Here is a 17,349-nt window from a genome sequence, read left to right on the forward strand (position 1 = left end):
CAGAGGGTATGCGCCGCAAGTGAAGGGCAACAAGAGCAAGAATAAGAACGTGTCGCAGCGAATGTAACCGCCGTCGGCTTCACCTTGATGTGGTCGTTTCTCGATGAACGAAGAGAGCACGACGACGGCATGGCTACCGAGTTACCTGCTGAACAGGGACCCGAGCTCGGACGAGCCGGGGACGACGATCACCTTGCGACAAGGGAGGCGCCGGCTGCTCGCCGCCTGCACCGCGGGCGGCCTGCTGCTGTCACTGGCACTGCTCACCATCCCCACCGTGCTGTTCTTGGCACCTTATGTCAGAGCGGCACGAGGCGAAGGAGACATCAAGGCCGACGTCAGCGCCGAGTCTCGCCGTGACGTCGACCTGGAGCAGCTTTGTGAACAGCCCGTACCGCGACTTCCCTTCTCAGCACCGACGTAAGCAGCCTTTAGCCATGCGTCAAGTTCGCGAAAATTTCGGGGTTTTACGCGCCAGCGCGTCGGGGGATTACGATGCGCAGGTCGTAGCTCCGGATTAATTTCGACAACTTAGGTTTTATTTTTTAGTAAATCTACGTTCTTAGTGCACAGGATATATCCTACAATTCAAACGTCCAACATTTGCGCGCTTTTTTTTCTGACATTGCCAGCTTGGCACACCCTAGCAGTGGCCTGCGTTGCGGCGTGAAAAAAACATAACGTCGTTCATTGAATGTTGCTTTCCGCAGTACGGATTCAAAAGCATATATTTATTTTATTTATTTTAACATACTGCAGCCCCTCTTGGGGCTATAGCAGGAGTGGGTACATCGCACAAAACCGTGCATCGAACAAGTTCAATAATGAAACAAAAGCAAAAAGAAAGAAAGAAAACATAGTAACGACGAAACCAGGTATTCGAAAGTCAACATAGAAGGAAGTGTACAGTTTTAGCGGCATGGTAAAGGGTTACATAAAATCGACCTAATACACACATCTAAGTACAAAAGTGCACTCGTACAAAGGGGGAAAGGAAACAAAGCGGTATATGTACGTAGTTTACAATAGTTGTATTTTAGAAGCAAATGTAAGCAAGTCAAGAGAGCGCACGTGGCCAGGCAACAAATTCCAACGCTCAATTGTTCGCGGAAAAAAGCTATATTTGAACGTGTCTGTGCGGGGATGATACGGGGAAACGTTAAGGGTGTGATTGCTTCTGGTCTGAGTGGGGCTTGCATATGTGACATATTTGTTTGATGATAGGCGATATGAACAGTGAATGATGCGGTGAAAAAAGGTTAGTGATTCAATTTCACGACGGGCAGCTAAGGTGGTTAGCTCTAGAGATACGAGGGCTGTGGTTGGTGAAAAAGCGCAGTCATACCTGCGACAGATGAATCGGATGGCTTTCTTTTGAACGGCTTCAATTTTGTTAATTTCGCCTTTTCGGTAAGGGTTCCACACGGAGCATGCGTAGTCGAGTGTCGGTCGGATTAGTGTTTTATACATCAGGAGTTTGGTGTCTTTCGGTGCTTGGCTGAGTGTGCGTCGAAGATAACCCAGTTTCTTAAGTGACTTTGTGCATACATATTCGATGTGTTTTGACCAGGATAGGTTACTTGTGAAAATAATGCCAAGATACTTATATTCTGTAACTCTTTGGAGGACAGTCCAACTGGCCCGTGACGTGGATATACGGACAGTCCAACTGGCCCGTGACGTGGTTATAGGCCTATATATAGGCCTATGTGTCCCGACATGAGAGCGGTCCTCTACGTGCTGTTTCATGTTACGAAGGATCTAAATAAAGTTTTTCCATTCTATTTTACGGTTACGCCGAATTATGCATGTGTAAAAAGTCGATCGCATCTACGAGGTGAACACCTCATCAGTATCAGTATAACCATCATATCATCATCATCAGCCTGACCACGCCTACTGCAGGACAAAGACATCTCCCATGTTCCGCACGTCAACTCGGTCCTGTGCTTGCTGCTGCCACTTTATACCCGCAAACTTCCTAATCTCATCTGCCCACCTAACTTTCTGTCTCCCTTTCACCTATCTGCCTTCTCTTGGGATCCAGTTTGTTATCCTTAATTACCAGAGGTTATCCTGCCTACGCGCTACATGTCTGGTCCATGTCCATTTCTTCTTCTTGGTTTCAACTATGATATCCTTAACCCCCGTTTATTCCCTGATACTCTCTGCTCTCTATCATTTTCCTCTCCATCGCTTGCTGCGTCGTCCTCCATTTAAGCTGATCCCTCTTTGTAAGCCTCCAGGTAAGTACCGGTAAGATGCAACTGCTATATATACCTTGCTCTTGAGGGATATTGGTAATCTACCATTTATGATTTGAGAATGCTCGTTGAATGAGCTCCACCCCTACTCTCATTTATCTAATTACATTTTCCGATTTACAAAGACAGGCTGCTGCAGCAGAGACCCGCGACTTGCGTCCTGCAGAACAAGTATAGACGTACTCTTTTACAGCTGGAAGTGTACCGCTACCTAAATCGAAGCGCTGTTCTTTTCCGAGGTTGCTGCACATTACTTTCGTTTTCTGCAGACTAACTTTAAGACTTACCTTTCTGCTCTCCCTGTCTAATTTAGTAATCATGAATTGCAGTTCGTTCCCTCAGTTACTCAGCAATGCAATGTCAGTGGCGAAGCGCAGGTTATAAGGTACTCTCCATTAAATCGTATCTTTACCTCCTTCTATACTAGGCCTCTGAAAGCCCCTTCTAGATCGCGGTAAATAGCACTTCGGAGATCGTGTCTCTCTGTCTTACACCCTTCTTTGTTGGTATTCTGTCCCTTTCTTTACGCAGCACCATGGTAGCAGCTGATCTACTCTGTATTTCTTCCAGGATTTTTATATATGCTTCGTCGACGCCCTGATTACGCAGTGTCGGCATGAGGGCTGATATCTCCGCTCAATAAAATGTCCTGTTATAATCTATGGAGGCTATGTACAACGGTTAGTAGTATTCTGAGCAGTTCTCTATCACCTGTTTAATAGTATGAATGCGGTCGATTGTTGAATAGCCTGTACGAAATCCTGCTTGATCGTTTGGTTGACTGAATTTTAATGTTGTCTTAATTCTGTTAGCAATTAGCTTTGTAAATAGCTTGTATACCATGGAGGGCAGCGTGATCAGCCTGTAATTCTTCAAGTTGTCGTCCGTTTCTTACGGTAAGATTATGTTAGCATTCTTCCAAAATTATGGTACACTCCCTGTCAAGAAACACTTCGTAAACAGGGTGGCCAGTTGTTCAAACACAGTCTGTTCTCCGTCTTTCAGAATACCTGATGTTACCTGATACTGACCAGCAGCTTTGCCTCTGGATTTCCGCCAAGGATTTCCTGACTTCGCCTGTCATTACTAGAGGGATGGTGGGATGTCATCTGGGTTACTGCTAGTTCTTACATTATGGTCGTGGTTGTCACGGCTATTGTACAGATCTCTGTAAAACTCCTCCGCTACTTCTGGCACTACGATAGTTCAGCGACCGTGGGAACGATGGGTAGTATACACGAATTCGCCTAGTCTTCGTACTTACGGGCGGCGAAACGCACTTGTGGCTCCATTTATTGCTGTGTTTTGGTTTTGTTTCGAAGAGCGAACCCTTTTGAACTTTGTAACCCGATTTGAAATGATAAGCCTAAAAGAATAAGGTGGTGAAGCGCGACCGTTGAACATTTGCTGATTTTTATTTCGTGAAAAATAGCTACCAGCCACACGAACACACAAGGAGCCAGAAGTATGAAGATTAGAGAAATCCGTGTACTACCCATCAATAATTTTTCATTGCCATGCTTGCTGAAGCGCCGTGAGTTTCAGCTTCCACAGACACAAGCGCCAGAGTTCCCTCTAGTGTATATTTAGCAAACTCTATAGGCGAGAGTGCTCTCGCCTCCCTTCTCCTTCTTACAAAAAGCTGCTGAAAGAACCGCAAAACTTAAGCAGTTCCTTTAACTGATTGCATTAATTTCTGTATACGTGTACTATGTGACGTGCTTATCTTAATAATTACTATAGACTTTAATGCTTAAATTTCGATAGCTTTGTGCAGGAAAGGGGCGGGAATGATTCATCCCCGCAGAAAGCTTTGTATTCCCCTATTCCGCCGAGACTTTCGTCGCCTCTCACACGTTCCTTAGGAGAGATAGAAAGTGATTCTTCAAGTTGGTTAATCTCATACCGCACATATATATGACAGATGTTATGTCGCACTTTCCGTCACATGAAGTCCTTTTTCATCTACATAATTTTGTTTCCTTTATAAATAAAAATGTGTATTTCTGCTACTGACCAATACTTTGTAAAAAGAAGTGTCGGTTCGCTCCTTACAAAATTCGTTAATGTAACTCCCGTCGCACAATCAATCAATTACTGTACGCCAAAGTTTAACGCGCTTTAAGCAAATATGCCTCGCGCATTTCAGAACCAACGTCGTAGAAATGCCGATTTACGAAGAGCGGCTGCTGCTGCAGAGACCCGTGATTTGCGTCCTGCAGAACAAACACTTCAGGCAACAGTTCTTCTATCGGGCAGCATTCGTGCCGTTCGAGTACTGCACCTACGTGGTCCTTCAGTTTTTCCACGTGACCAAGACCAACCCTTCGTATCGCACATCGCACGACGCCGCTTTTCTGCGCAGCGTCGTCAACGCATCGCGAAAACGGTACGATATACTGACCCAGTATTCACAAACGCTCCTCGACTCGACTTTCGCCCTTCACTTGACAGGGTTGAGCGCTGCGCCGCCGCTCGGCTGAAAACGACGCTGAGCTACTTAAGGTTACAGCAGACTATCACTGATATGCAGTAGCCTGTCGTGACTAGAGATGGCGCTGCCATCGGCTTTGGCGCTGCAACGGCTTTCTCAAGTACTCCGATCTAAAGGGTACAGCTACATTCATCCATCCAATCATTCATCCATCCACCTATCAAGGGAAGGTGGAGCGTTCTAGAATATGGGGGTGACACAGCTTCGTCGGCGAGGTGCGTTAGCGATACACTACAATGTTTTACGACGGTGCAGCTCTGTTGCGGTTAGCTGTCACTCGATAAACACGCTGTAACGCCAGCTAGGAATGTGACGACTCATTGCTGAATACGCTCGCTGAGTCACGCAACGACTACGCTCGTTCGAGTGCAACGATCGAACGGACAGACCTTTGAAACTTGATCATGCGTTTGTAGCAGCGCGATGTCAAAGCCAAAAAAAAAATTAATAAATAACCAGCCCCGCTTCGCGGACACTGATCAAATAGCGAAGCTGGCGGCACTCCCTTCGTAAGCCTAACGTATATATATATATATATATATATGTATATATATATATATATATATATATATATATATATATATATATATATATATATATATATATATATATATATATATATATATATATATATATATATATATATATATTACGTTTGGCAAGTCTTTCAGATATCTTGTATGACTTTTCTCTGTTTAGCTTTGAGCAAACTGTTGCCTCCATTTTTAGTGGATCAGTGGTGAGTAATGCGATATGCGCGATGTATGCGGTACATAATACCCGTTTATAATACCCACAAGCGTTACCACATATCACCAACATGAAAGGCTCGACAAAGGTCAGCTTCGCTGTTAAAGTTACAGTTACTGTATATGCTACCTTTAGGTAGCATAAAGGTAGCATAAAGGTAGCATATACAGTAACTCTAGTTAAAATTGACGCAGCTTGCACTATAGCGGCTCAAGGCTGAAACCAGCAGCGAAGCTGGGAGACCTTTCTTGTTTTTCCTCCCTTTTCTCTTTCTTTTCTGCTCAGTTTTTTTTCTATCTCTTTTATTTGTCTATGTGCCTTCGTATTTATTTATTTCTCTATAGTTCCAGTTCTTCATGTACATTTCTCCCTTACTTTATAGCTATCTCGTGGTGATTGTGTGTATCTTCTCATCTTTCTGCAACCTCTTTTCTCCCCTTTATCTCTTCCCCAGTGCAGGGTAGCAAACCGGATGTGCGTCTGGTTAACCTCCCTGCCTTTCCTTGCATCTTTATATCTCTCTCTCTCTCTATGGCTATCTCGTTCTCCCAATTTCTTTCCTTATCTCTCTGTTATTTCTCTCTATTTTACATCGATTTCGTTGTATAGGTATATTTATCTCGCTCTATTTCTTTCTCTGTCTATTCATTCCCCCCTCTTCCTTCTTTCGTTCTCAATACTCGTTCTCTCGCCCATCCGAGTCATTACTCATTACCGCTGTTAAAAAGTTTTTTTTTCCCCGAGATTTGCAACAGAACGGCGATGAGAACTTCATGGTTTAAACTTTTAAGAATACAAAAGTACTTTTCGTGTCTTTTTGCCCTGTCTTAGCCCTGAATGTCACATGGAGCCAACCGAAACGCTGGTTGCAGCGACACATCCTTTTCAAGAACATTAATATTACCTTTCTCCCATCCCCATAAACGTATCTATCCTTTTCCAGTAAATTTAGTTGTATCACGCAAGAGTGTCTGCCCTTTTTTGGTTTTAGATCTACTGCACTATTTTTGTTACAATTATGCCATGACACAATCGTATACACGTCGCGGTGCACCGCAGCACCAAGAAGATGCACGGCCAGTCGGACGACGTGCCCATTCTTCTGGGCCTAGGCGTGGACGAATCGGACAGCAGCCGCTTCTATCACATGGTGGTCGCCAACACCGTGGAAGTGTTTGTCAGAGCTGCCATGGTGCACGTGAACATGGACCGTCTCAATGGCGTGCACATCAACTGGCTCTATCCAGGTCTGTCTTGTCGGACACAGCTGTTTCAATATGCTCACACATAGGCGTACCAGCCAACGGGGCAAGGGACCCCCCCCCCCCCCCACTGGGAAAAGTTGGGGGGGCTGAGCCCCCCCCCCCCCCCCCCACTTTTGACAGTGGGTGCTCTTGGCTGCAGGCAGGGGAACCAACAAGTAAGGCGAAGTTTTCTGTCACAACAGTAATAACTCAGTTATGTTCTAACGGGAGAAGGAAAATGTTACAAGGCAATGTTACAACGTAGTCAAATTTTGCAAACATTTCCACTACGATGATTTTTCTTGTAGGTTATTTGCGGTGCGGGTAGCCTATGCGACGTTTTCGCGTCTTGCGCTGTAGTATTGTAGGGGAGGCAAGCGCTGCACAGGGGCCCCATAATGTTACATCACTTGTTCACGCTTTTATTCTGCTGTGACTTGTTGATGCAGTTATGGAATGAAGCAAGCAAGCTTTTTATGGACTGGAAAATAATTTTCTTCGAAAAGGGTATATCATCACCGCTGCTCTGTCGAAGCTGTTGCGAGCCGATGAGTGTGACTAATCGTTTTTGATGTTTAAGTTCTTCCGCTATGAAACGCCAAAAGTTGTTTCCGCTTTAGTCTGATAAACCTGATAAGCCTTGCTTATGGTAACTTGGAAGTTGGAGCTATAGCGGCAGTAAAACGCGAGAGTAAAACTCACCTTTACAAAGGTAATTGAATATTTACTGTACATTGATAAATGATGGTTTGCCGATAGTATGTTTTGGTGTTTTGCAGCTATAGCCTCGTTTAACGCTTATAAATGTGCCCTCATTGACGCTTAGTACATCTCCACCGCGACGACTAATATGCATGATAAATTTATTAAACAAACTATTGTGGTAGCTGTAGACGCTGTTATGCGAATTCAATATATATATTATAAGTCAGGTAGGTCTGCCCCCCCCCCCCCCCCCCCCACTCGCGAAGGAGTTGGTACGCCACAGTGCTCACATGATTCACTTTAGCGCACGCACAAATCTAGAGAGGATATCCTGAGCCAGAATAGTGTGAGCTTCTGTCTGGTCCTCTATCTGGAACAATAACAGCTTATAGCACAAAAATCCATATGTTGAGAACTTATTTTGTAAGTGTTCTTTGACCAAGGTATATCGACAGACGCGCGAAACAAGGGGCGTATCACACAATGGCCTCGCAGTAAAACGGACGAGGCACTGGATTGGAGGTCACGGTACACATTTTGGCACAAAGGTCAAATTATTTACTGAGCAGTCTTTATCTCAAAAAGCTTGTTTATCTGCATTTATTTACTTACAAGCCATATCTATCCCCTCTGAATTCTATCCCCTCTAAATGGAAAGTATCCTTATCTATCCCCTCTAAATTGATTGGTGCGGGTTATAACGTACGAGGTGTGAACCACGCCAGGGAAAATTCAGTTCTGGTTAGCATAAAGCAACGTGGTATAACTTCTGCTCCGAACGAGTTGGCTCGCAGCAACAAGGCACGGCACGATTGAGACAAGGGACGAAGAACACACTTGTGTGTGGTGCCTGTTCCACGTCGCTTTACTCAGTCGCATTGTGCCTTCCTATCGCAGTATAACCATCACTAGTGATTCGACACCATAGCGATGTCTAGTTCTAGCGATATCTCTCTTTCGCAGGACAAAACAGACAGCTATGACCACACTGTCGCTTTGTTATCATTGGATTTACCCATCTTTCACACCAGATCTAGTTTGTGTTCATCACTACGAGCATAAAACGAAGTGCTAGACGTAAGGTGACGACAAACAGGAACGCCGAACCACCATCTGCCATATTGTCGCGTGCTACAGATCACAGTCAGCTGCACTCGATCATCATTCGAAAGTGCATACATGGCGCCGACACACTGCAGGCGACCGGTGCGGTGACATGGCGGACAAGGCTGGCCTCGTGGACATTCTGCGGAAGTTCCGGTCTTTGCTTCCGCAGCCCGACTACACGATTACAGTATCCGTTAGCACTCGGTCGGCGAATAAGAACTACGACATGCAGGGCGTGCTTGACGTCGTCGACTACGTCGTGGTACAGGCTCCGGACTGGCACACCACCATCGCGTGCCACTTCAATCGAACAGAAGTGGTCGCTGCGATGAACAGATTTTCAGGGGCAACGGGCCTCTCGCAAAAGGTGACGCGCGCTCACTACTTTACATTGTCGCTGCTCCCCATTCGGAAGGAGCGATAGGTGCACCATGACACGCTTGACGTCTGTTCGTGCGGGTATGCGTGTACATATTTTCAAAAAGGGTGCCCCAGCTATCTATATATAGATAGCTGGGGAATTGTAGTGTCTCACGTATACGTGAAGCACTACAATTGAGCTTCGCTTGAACAGTCCAATCGACCACAAAGATGAAAATGCTCATAACTTCGGGCTTTTCATACAGTTCTGCTACGCCATGAGACTCTCTGCCAGCACATTCCTGACACATTCACCGGCGCTGGGAGCCCGCGCCCACCGCCGGGGTAGTGAACTGCGCGCGAGCAACGCTACTGGTAAGGCAGCCCGGTTCGAGCTCTGCGATGCCTCGTGGACAGTGGACAGGGCTGGCAGCACAAAGGAATGCACGCTGGCCACCAAGGTAAGTGGATGGCACGCTGAACATGCTGCTGCTTTGCCACAAAAGCGCGAATTAGTATCACAAGACAGAAACAATGGGACCTACTCACCATCTTTTCTGGAACCCCAGTGAAAGTCTGCAACATTCCAAACAGTATGCAGTCCCGATAAGCGGCCTCACACCGACAGTTTGCATTGGCTACACCAAGCGTGGAAGGTGCGTCTTGTTATACGGTCCTTGTCCTGTCCTTGAGCATAATGAGCCAGACTATTATAACAGCATCCGACTTTCCTATCGGCATGCACACTTTGGCAGCAATGAAGTTTTCCTACGCCAAGTCCTCCTATTTTTCTTTTTTTCGAACGCACACAGTGGTGTAGTGCAGAAATTAACGAGTATTGTAGTTTAAGACATCGTTCCAACATATGTCTCTCCCTTGTACCGGTGCGAGTATACTATAACGTCGTAGTTGACGTCAAAAAAACTACCCTGTGGTGTTGCACACGCGGTTTATCATGACTAATACTCTTGAGTTGCAAAGCTAACTGAAAAAAAAAAAAATTACCACTCCATCGACATCAAAGCAGTGCTAATGCTGCCCTTTCAGAAACGCATTTTCAGAGTTAAGCAGCGAAAAGAATTGAGCTCTAGTTGGCATTGCACTTCTTGAAAAGTGTGTGACAGCACAGCAAGCCTAGCACAAATGATGTGGGCGAGACCGGGAAAGTCTTCTTTCATCCCATCTGTTTTTGTCTTGCTGTGCTCGCATTTTAGCATGGTTGTAATCCAGAATACAGACCGACATACAGAGCTCTGTCTGTGTGCGTGCGTGTGTGTGTGTGTCTTCCTTGTCATATTCCGTGCTGAATTTTTCTTTATAACATTTTCATGTTTATTTTGGCCTCCACCAAAACGTACAACGGTCAGGCGGGCTAAGGTAAACAGCATGAAAACTTAACCACGCGGAAATGCCTCAAACCAATGGCAGGTTACTTTTTCTAGCTCATCTCTAGATGACCATCGAAGACTTGTTGACCGGCCAGTTGGATATAAGTTGAAAATGGCCCCTTAGAGTTACTGTAAAAGGTAGCATATAGTAACTCCAGGGCTCTGGACTGAGGGCTCCACCTGCTGATGCCCTCACAAGCAAACAGAACAACAAAAAAGTTTATACTATGTACTATATAGTACCTTAGTCTCTCATGCACTGCAATGTACCATACGCCAAAATCTACCAATTTCTCCTTGTGTTCCAGAGGGAACCCATGGATGGAATGACACTGACTGCAACATACGAAACGGTGCAGAATCTCAAGCATCGGTTTGACCTGAGCTATGCGGATGGAATCGGTGGCCAGTGTGTGGCAGTCTACGACCTCGAGCTCGATGACTACATTGGCAGATGCAAGCGAGGGTTTTCACCTTATCTCAGAGTCATTGCTGCCGAAGGCATAGAGCAGCCAAATGCCAAACTTTATTCAAAAGTTTCATAAAGGAACAGCTGGTGAATTCACGGAGTCCACCGAACTGTAGCCAAGAATATATGTTGACTATATAATGACGTTGCGTGTTATACAAACGTCACTTCCATAATAAAAGCATATTTCAAAATATTAAAGATAAAAAAAGCCATTTCGTATATCTCATTAGGTCATCACAGAACACCATATGTTCTTGCATAAGTAATTACTCCTTTTTTTTACCACAAGACGACACTTGGTGAGTGAGCATTATTAAAAATACAGTCGAACCCGAGTATATCGAACTCGCCAAAAAACGTTTATTAGTTCGATATATGGCATAATTTGATATAGGCCCGGTATAGGTTATGACACAAAGGCACATAACAAACTAGAAGAAAAGTACTTTATTAATATGGTGGCTTACTTGCGTGCCCTACTGTGGAACAAAATAGTCCCGGATTTTTTTCTGTGTCAACGACTTCGCTGCCTGCGACAGCACGCACGCCTCCACATTGTCCAACGAGTCGGAGCAGCTGAGGCCGCAACCTTCCACATTCAAGCAATAGCGCCCGATCAACGCAAGTGCACTAATCACTTCGGAGGGTGTAGGCAATGGGCCATCGTCGATTTCCATATTGCTGTCGCTTTGGCTCGTGGTTGGCACGACGTCTGCAATGTATGCCTCATCCTGTAATCGGCCCATGATGGGGACATCATCGTCCGCACTGACGAACTCGTCGAATGTCGATCCGTCAATAGCACCCGGGAACTCTGCCAGCTCGTTCCAAACTTCGGCGGAAACACCTGCGGCGTCGTCAGTGCTGTCAGAATTTGGGGTGTCATCACCAGGCACGTGGAAGCCGGCATGCCTAAAGCAGTTCTGGATCGTCTCCTTCTTGACATCTGCCCACGATCTATTCAACATAGATTTAGCTCCGAGCAAGTCTATCTTAAGCTCCCTGCGGACACGAAGGTTCTGCAGCAGCCTCTCCACCAGGCGCTTCCAATAGCCGGCTTTCATTGCGCGTATAACGCCTAGATCCAGTGGTTGCAGTACAGACGTAGTGTTCAGAGGCAAAAAACGCAGCTCGATGTTGCTGAAGATCGTACTGCAGTGGTGCGATGAACAATTGTCCACGAGCAGGCACACCTTGCGATTTTCGCCTACCAAATCATCATTCCACAACGATAGCCATCTGCTGAAAAGCTCTCTGGTCATCCACGCTTTTGAGTTTGCTCGGTAGGTAACTGGAAGCGACAGCGCATTTCGAAAACACCGCGGTGCCGTGCTTTTCCCGATAACCAGAGGTCGAAGCTTTTTCGATCCGTCTAAATTAGCTGCCAACAGCACAAACACACGAGCTTTGTTTGCCTTGCCGCCGCTTGTCTTGTCGCCACGACACGCAAGTGTTAGGAGCTGCTTGGCATATACCCGCTTCTTGTGGCACGTTACTCAAAGAGTTTTTGGTAGTCACCCACAGACTTTCACAGAGGTTAAACAACTTCACTACTAAACTCAAATGGTCCCTAATGCATTCACCTAGGACAACTTGAAGCCATAGGTCATCCAGTGTCGCTGTCCTACTGTGCACTTAATGCCATGCAATTGTTTTCAAGTTGTTTAGTCATGCGAATGCCGCAAAGACTAAAAAAATGTGGTGCTCACATGACTCAAGCCACGAGGCCCATATGTGGTCTTGTGACTTTCGGCAGTCACTAGAACACCATTTTTTTTACAGGCTGGCAGTTAAACTACGTTTGGCAATGCAGGAATTGGTTTGCTGTACCAGCTGATCAACCAATCACATAAAATCTACAGAGTATGTTAATTACAAAAGAAACTTTAATACTCATCTCATGAAACAGTACCAGTGTGAGAATACTGCACACAAGAGGTCAAGAAACAATATTCACAAACAAACAAAATATAATGTCTAAACAAAACAATGCTGATGGACCCTGAATGCTGCACTGTTGGGCATAAGAATACATTTACTTTGAGACTTGAAGGCTAAATTGTTCAAGCAAGGCTAGAGATTAAGCACACTAGGCAAGAACATTTGGCTGACTTATAACCAACAGCTCAAGAAAAGACAATACTAAAATAGCGATAGCTTTGCTGAAGTAAAATTATGATTAGTGAGCAAGTATTGGCAGCAAAATGCCTGAAGCAAGTAAAAGCCCTTGTTCAGACAATACTGCACTTGGCACAAGCAGACTGGCTGCCATAACGTAAAAACGCTTAAGAACACTTCACTCACAAGCTTTCCTAGCTTGCAGGATTCTAAAACAGCAGTCCATTTCACTCGAGTGTAAAAGGCTGTTTCGAAGAAGGCTTTAGCAGTTCATAGCAACAGTTTGACTACAGGGAACAATGGCTCTGCTGACATTACTTTTGTAAACAAAACGGCTAGAGAAATTTACACAATGCAGTCCATACCAGTGACTGCAAACTCTGTTCCTTTTTTTTTTCGCGAAAGTAGCAATAACATTTAGCGATAAATCAACTTCTCACAAACCAACACACTAAAAAAATCCAAGGGTCACGTAATCACTTCACCGTCGTTCTGGTGGCTTTTTGCGGCAGCAGCCTCCAGTGTCTCATCAGTATCGACAAGCAATGACTTGTTTTCAACATCCTGAAACAAATAGAGAACATGTTAGACCCACAAAGGAGGTTGAGAACAAGCCAAGAAATACAAACTAAGTAACTTAAAAAAATTGACAATGAACATAATACTGAAAGAAGAGGCCACCATACATGAAAGCAAGACACTTTTTCCCAAGCTTACCTTTGAATAAAGTAGCCTCGAAGCAGCCCTGCCTGCAATAAACGCGACCATAATCAAGAGGAGGAGGCTACCCAAGGCCAGCAGGAGGTAAGCGAAAAGTGTGCTGTAGAACATGGGATTCTCCAATGTGCTTTTCAGGTAATCAGCTAAGGCCTTGTCCAGTTCAATGTTCTGGAACATAATTACGGAGTGATGTAGCATACCATGAACCTGTTGCACAACACACAAAGTGGTCAGTGATAATGTGGAGGTACACATGCATGCATGCACACCAACAGCCCCCCCCCCCCCCCCCACACACACACACACAAAAAAACAGCCTTGGCAGTTCACAGAGAATTTGATACAAGCAAGGAAAGCATATGCTACACGAAGTAAGCTTGTAACATTGTGAAAGTAGACATTTAAAACATTTGTTTGTTTATCAATACCGTTAAATTTTTCAAGCTCTTCTACCTAGTGAGTCTCAGGAAGAGGGCTGGAACATACTATGAAAGCAAACAAAATATGTGTTCCCAGGGTCAACAAGGGGTGTAGAAAGTGTTCATTGAAGTGCAGTTACTCATCACTAGAAAAGTTTGCTATGTGCTGTTTCAATATGGTTGATCGTGGAGTGTTGGGGTGTGGTGTGTGCTTCACAGTGCCTTATGTAGATGTGGGTTCAAGCTAGTTGGCACTTCATGCTCCACTACTTTTTACACAATTTTTTTTAGTCAATGAACAAAAAAGACATGAACAGACTCAGTGATTGGTTGCAACATCTAACAAGACTACTGTAAAAAATGAAATACTGTATTTACTCGCATAATTTGCGCACTTTTTTTCGAGATTTCGGGGTCCCTAAAGGGAGTGCACAAATTACGTGGGGATTTCGCGAGCGCACACGAAATATTGTGTCATGTTCCTAACGCGAGCAGTATATACATTTAAAGAAGAAATTGCAGAAAAGAAAAGTAAATGGGAGCACAAACGAAGCGTACTTGTTAAATTTGAAAGAATTAGCACGTACTTTAACCAGTCATCAGTGCTAGTGGGAGTCACTGATCACGAAGTCCGATTGGGAATCATCGTCGCGGCTGCTGCAGCCGCCCTCCTGAAGCGCATCGTCCCATGGTTTCATCAAGAGCGTTTCAACACCCCATTTTTTTTAAGCTCTTTCGACAATGCTGGCAGAAACTAGGTCCAACGACACGGCAATATCGGAAGAACTAAGCATCCGCACATAATTGAAAAGGCCTCCTTCAATGGCAGGAAACTTCCATTAGCAATCGCACCCTCTTTTGCTTTCTCACGTACAGATCGAGCCGGTCATCACGTTGAAGTACATCCCCTTGAAGTGCTTTGCGGTGTGGGGGTGCTGACACACCCTTTAAGGTTGTTTGCGCAGAAGGCACAGAAGCCGTATTTAGAGGTGACAAGTATTGAGCGATAGGTGGTTTTGTGTTCGCGAGTGGTGATCACCACTATCATCATCATGGTTGGTTGAGCGGTAGCGCCGGCAGTGACCCCTGGCGGAAGGCAAACCTTGGTGGCGGGCGAGAGAGTTGAGCAAGTCTCTTTTGACGTGGGGCGGTGGCGCGGACGATTGCCTCCAGCGGTGGGTCTGCCGTGGCTGGCACTGCGGGCTGTCTGCGGTGGGCCCACGTGGTGAGTCGGGCGTTAGCGACACCGCCTTGTTTGTCATGTTTACTATTGTGTAAGGATGTCCTAGCGTGTTGATCACGATTGATGTTATAATAATTCGGCTCACGATATCGTGCACCAAAAGCAGTTAAATAAATGTAATTGTATTGTTGTTTGGTTTGTTTCGATCGTGTCTACTGTGTCCGTTCACTCCAAGAGTGTGGCGTGGCGTGGCTCTCCATTTTGAGACTCCACACTGACGCCCAACGTGGGGCTCTTGGAGCATAGAACGCCAGTTCTCACGGCTCGGTACAAGCTTTTGTTAGAGCCAGGGTAGAGTAGGCCTAGGGGGACTTCTTTGCTAGTGTCGGCGGTGTGCTTTGTTGAGAGCGAGGAGATCGGTTGTTATGTGTTCGAACTTGTCGGCACGTTGAGTTTTTTTTCTTCTGATTGCAAGTGCTTTTGTTGCTGTTGCGGTTGGTTTTTAAGAACGTTGTTCAATTGAGTACGAGAGCCATGTGGTCTGCATGCTGGGGTGAGCAAGGCTTAGGGCACGTGGATTCTAGGCCAGGCACGAAGCGAGCGAGTGAGTACGGAAGCCTCGTGGGTAGTCCAATTTTCTGTAAATAGCTTCTTCTATCTCTTTGGGCTCAGGGAGCCGGGCGTCGTTGCTGTCTCGTATTGCGGCTCGACACTGTCCGGAATGGTGGACGCCGATGGCTCAGTAAGCTGCTGTGTGCGGCGAGCGATAGAGCCACCTACAGAGTGGATGTATCCTTGCGGCTGCCTCTTCTGTGCCTGGGTGGGTGGATGCCGGTTGTTGTCAAACGACTAATTAGGCCTAAGGCTCTGCGCAACCGCCTGTCGCACGTGGCACAACTGGGTGGATCGTGGCATTGAAGGGTTGCACTCTGCTTCCCTTGCTTTATAGTTATCTTGCGATGCATGAGTTAGGAAAAGTAATTTGTTAAATTTTAGCTGGGCGTCTCGGCCGCCGCCGATGTATTAGCTAGCAGTGCTGACCAGCGTACCACGTCGGCGAGAAGCCCGAAGCTTCTTCCCTTTGCCCTACTGCATTGTTCTTTCGAGTGTTTGGAATGCATGCAGCAAGAGTGATGTATCACATGGGCGGCTGTCTTTTGCACATCGTCTTCGCCGCTGGCCAGGAATGCGGTTGTGACATCGGGCGACGGACATGCCCGGCACCTGCGCAACTGCCTGCAGTCCGGCGCCCTCGTGAGTGCTGGTCGCAACCGGAAAACGTGTCGGCGTGAGTGACGCTTCGTCGCGCCGACGGCAACGTTGTTGTTTGCAGAACCGGTACTGAGGTGAAGTCGTCAAGCCGGACAGCGCAGCAGTGTCGACCGGCGGCGGACATTATGTAGGGACATGGGTTGTCATGTTTCGTTAGAGCTTGTGTAGCGGATTTCTTCTCTTTTCGGAATATGGTTTGAATTAAGGTTGGGGGATGGGGGGGTGCTGACACACCCTGTAAAATTGTTTGCGCATGTGTCTCCCACAGAAGCCGTATTTCGAGGTAACAACTATTGAGCGATAGATGGTGTGTTCGCGAGCGATGATCACCACTATCATCATCATGGTTAATAGAGCGGTAGCGCCGGCGGTGACCCCTGGCGGAAAGCAAGCCCCGGTGGTGGGCGAAAGAGTTGAGCGAGTCTCTTTTGGCGCGGGGCGGTGGCGCGGACTGTTGCCTGCAGCGGTGAATCTGCCGTGGCCGGCACCGCGGGCTGTCTGCGGTGGGCCCACGTGATGAGTCGGGCGTTAGCGACACCGCTTTGTTTGTCATGTTGTTGAGTGTTGTTTACTATTGTGTAAGGATGTCCTAGCATGTTGGTCACGATTGATGTTATAATAATTCAGCTGACGATATCGTCCACCAAAAGCAGTTAAATAAATGTAAATGAATTGTTGTTTGCTTTGTTCCGACCGTGTTTACTGTGTCCGTTCACTCCAAGAGCTTGGCATGGCTCTCTCCATCTCGAGACCCCACACCGGCGCCCAACGTGGCGCTCTTGGAGCATCGGACGCCAGTTTTCACGGCTCGTTACAAGCTTTTGTTAGAGCCGGGGTAGAGTAGGCCTAGAGG

At 46.2% G+C, this 17,349-nt stretch overlaps 4 protein-coding genes across 7 annotated transcripts in view; 2 read left to right on the top strand and 2 right to left on the bottom strand.

Moving 5' to 3' along the window:
- Positions 1 to 285, bottom strand: part of LOC119180114 (uncharacterized) — a 42,587-nt gene extending 42,302 nt beyond the window's left edge. The window contains exon 1 of one of the 3 annotated variants that reach the window (XM_075882163.1): positions 146 to 285. The gene's annotated coding sequence lies outside the window, so the exon portion shown is untranslated. Of the gene's footprint in view, positions 1 to 83 lie in introns of all 3 variants that reach the window. The other 2 variants (XM_075882162.1, XM_037431272.2) reach the window with 2 other exon arrangements.
- On the top strand, positions 104 to 5,231 carry LOC142780661 (uncharacterized). The gene is made up of 2 exons (XM_075882161.1): positions 104 to 420; positions 4,414 to 5,231. Exons 1-2 carry the CDS (start codon positions 104 to 106, stop codon positions 4,745 to 4,747), a joined length of 651 nt encoding a protein of 216 aa, XP_075738276.1. The 3' UTR covers positions 4,748 to 5,231.
- Positions 5,232 to 6,442: 1,211 nt separating this feature from the next.
- On the top strand, positions 6,443 to 10,985 carry LOC119180148 (uncharacterized). Its single transcript, XM_037431289.2, has 4 exons — positions 6,443 to 6,755; positions 8,657 to 8,931; positions 9,191 to 9,385; positions 10,621 to 10,985. Exons 1-4 carry the CDS (start codon positions 6,578 to 6,580, stop codon positions 10,855 to 10,857), a joined length of 885 nt encoding a protein of 294 aa, XP_037287186.2. The 5' UTR covers positions 6,443 to 6,577; the 3' UTR covers positions 10,858 to 10,985.
- A 1,663-nt stretch (positions 10,986 to 12,648) lies between these two features.
- The window catches only part of LOC119180155 (scavenger receptor class B member 1), a 50,917-nt gene continuing 46,216 nt past the window's right edge, over positions 12,649 to 17,349 (bottom strand). For both annotated transcript variants that reach the window (XM_037431306.2, XM_037431298.2), the window contains exons 14-15: positions 13,620 to 13,790; positions 12,649 to 13,466 (exon numbers count right to left, since the gene is read on the bottom strand). In XM_037431306.2, the coding sequence (XP_037287203.2) occupies positions 13,371 to 13,466; positions 13,620 to 13,790 (267 nt within the window). In that variant the 3' untranslated portion in view covers positions 12,649 to 13,370. The remainder of the gene's footprint in view (positions 13,467 to 13,619; positions 13,791 to 17,349) is intronic.

The sequence above is a fragment of the Rhipicephalus microplus genome, chromosome 2, assembly GCF_043290135.1.
Source record: "Rhipicephalus microplus isolate Deutch F79 chromosome 2, USDA_Rmic, whole genome shotgun sequence".
Classification (NCBI taxonomy): Eukaryota; Metazoa; Arthropoda; class Arachnida; order Ixodida; family Ixodidae; genus Rhipicephalus; species Rhipicephalus microplus.

What these genes read in the sequence shown, in the direction of transcription:
- LOC142780661 (XM_075882161.1), top strand. Translation starts at nt 104, where the DNA reads ATGAACGAAGAGAGCACGACGACGGCATGGCTACCGAGTTACCTGCTG. An exon ending in CTTCCCTTCTCAGCACCGAC is followed by an intron (nt 421 to 4,413) that starts GTAAGCAGCCTT and finishes CGCGCATTTCAG; the next exon opens with AACCAACGTCGTAGAAATGC.
- LOC119180148 (XM_037431289.2), top strand. Translation starts at nt 6,578, where the DNA reads ATGCACGGCCAGTCGGACGACGTGCCCATTCTTCTGGGCCTAGGCGTG. An exon ending in CATCAACTGGCTCTATCCAG is followed by an intron (nt 6,756 to 8,656) that starts GTCTGTCTTGTC and finishes GACACACTGCAG; the next exon opens with GCGACCGGTGCGGTGACATG. An exon ending in CAACGGGCCTCTCGCAAAAG is followed by an intron (nt 8,932 to 9,190) that starts GTGACGCGCGCT and finishes CTTTTCATACAG; the next exon opens with TTCTGCTACGCCATGAGACT.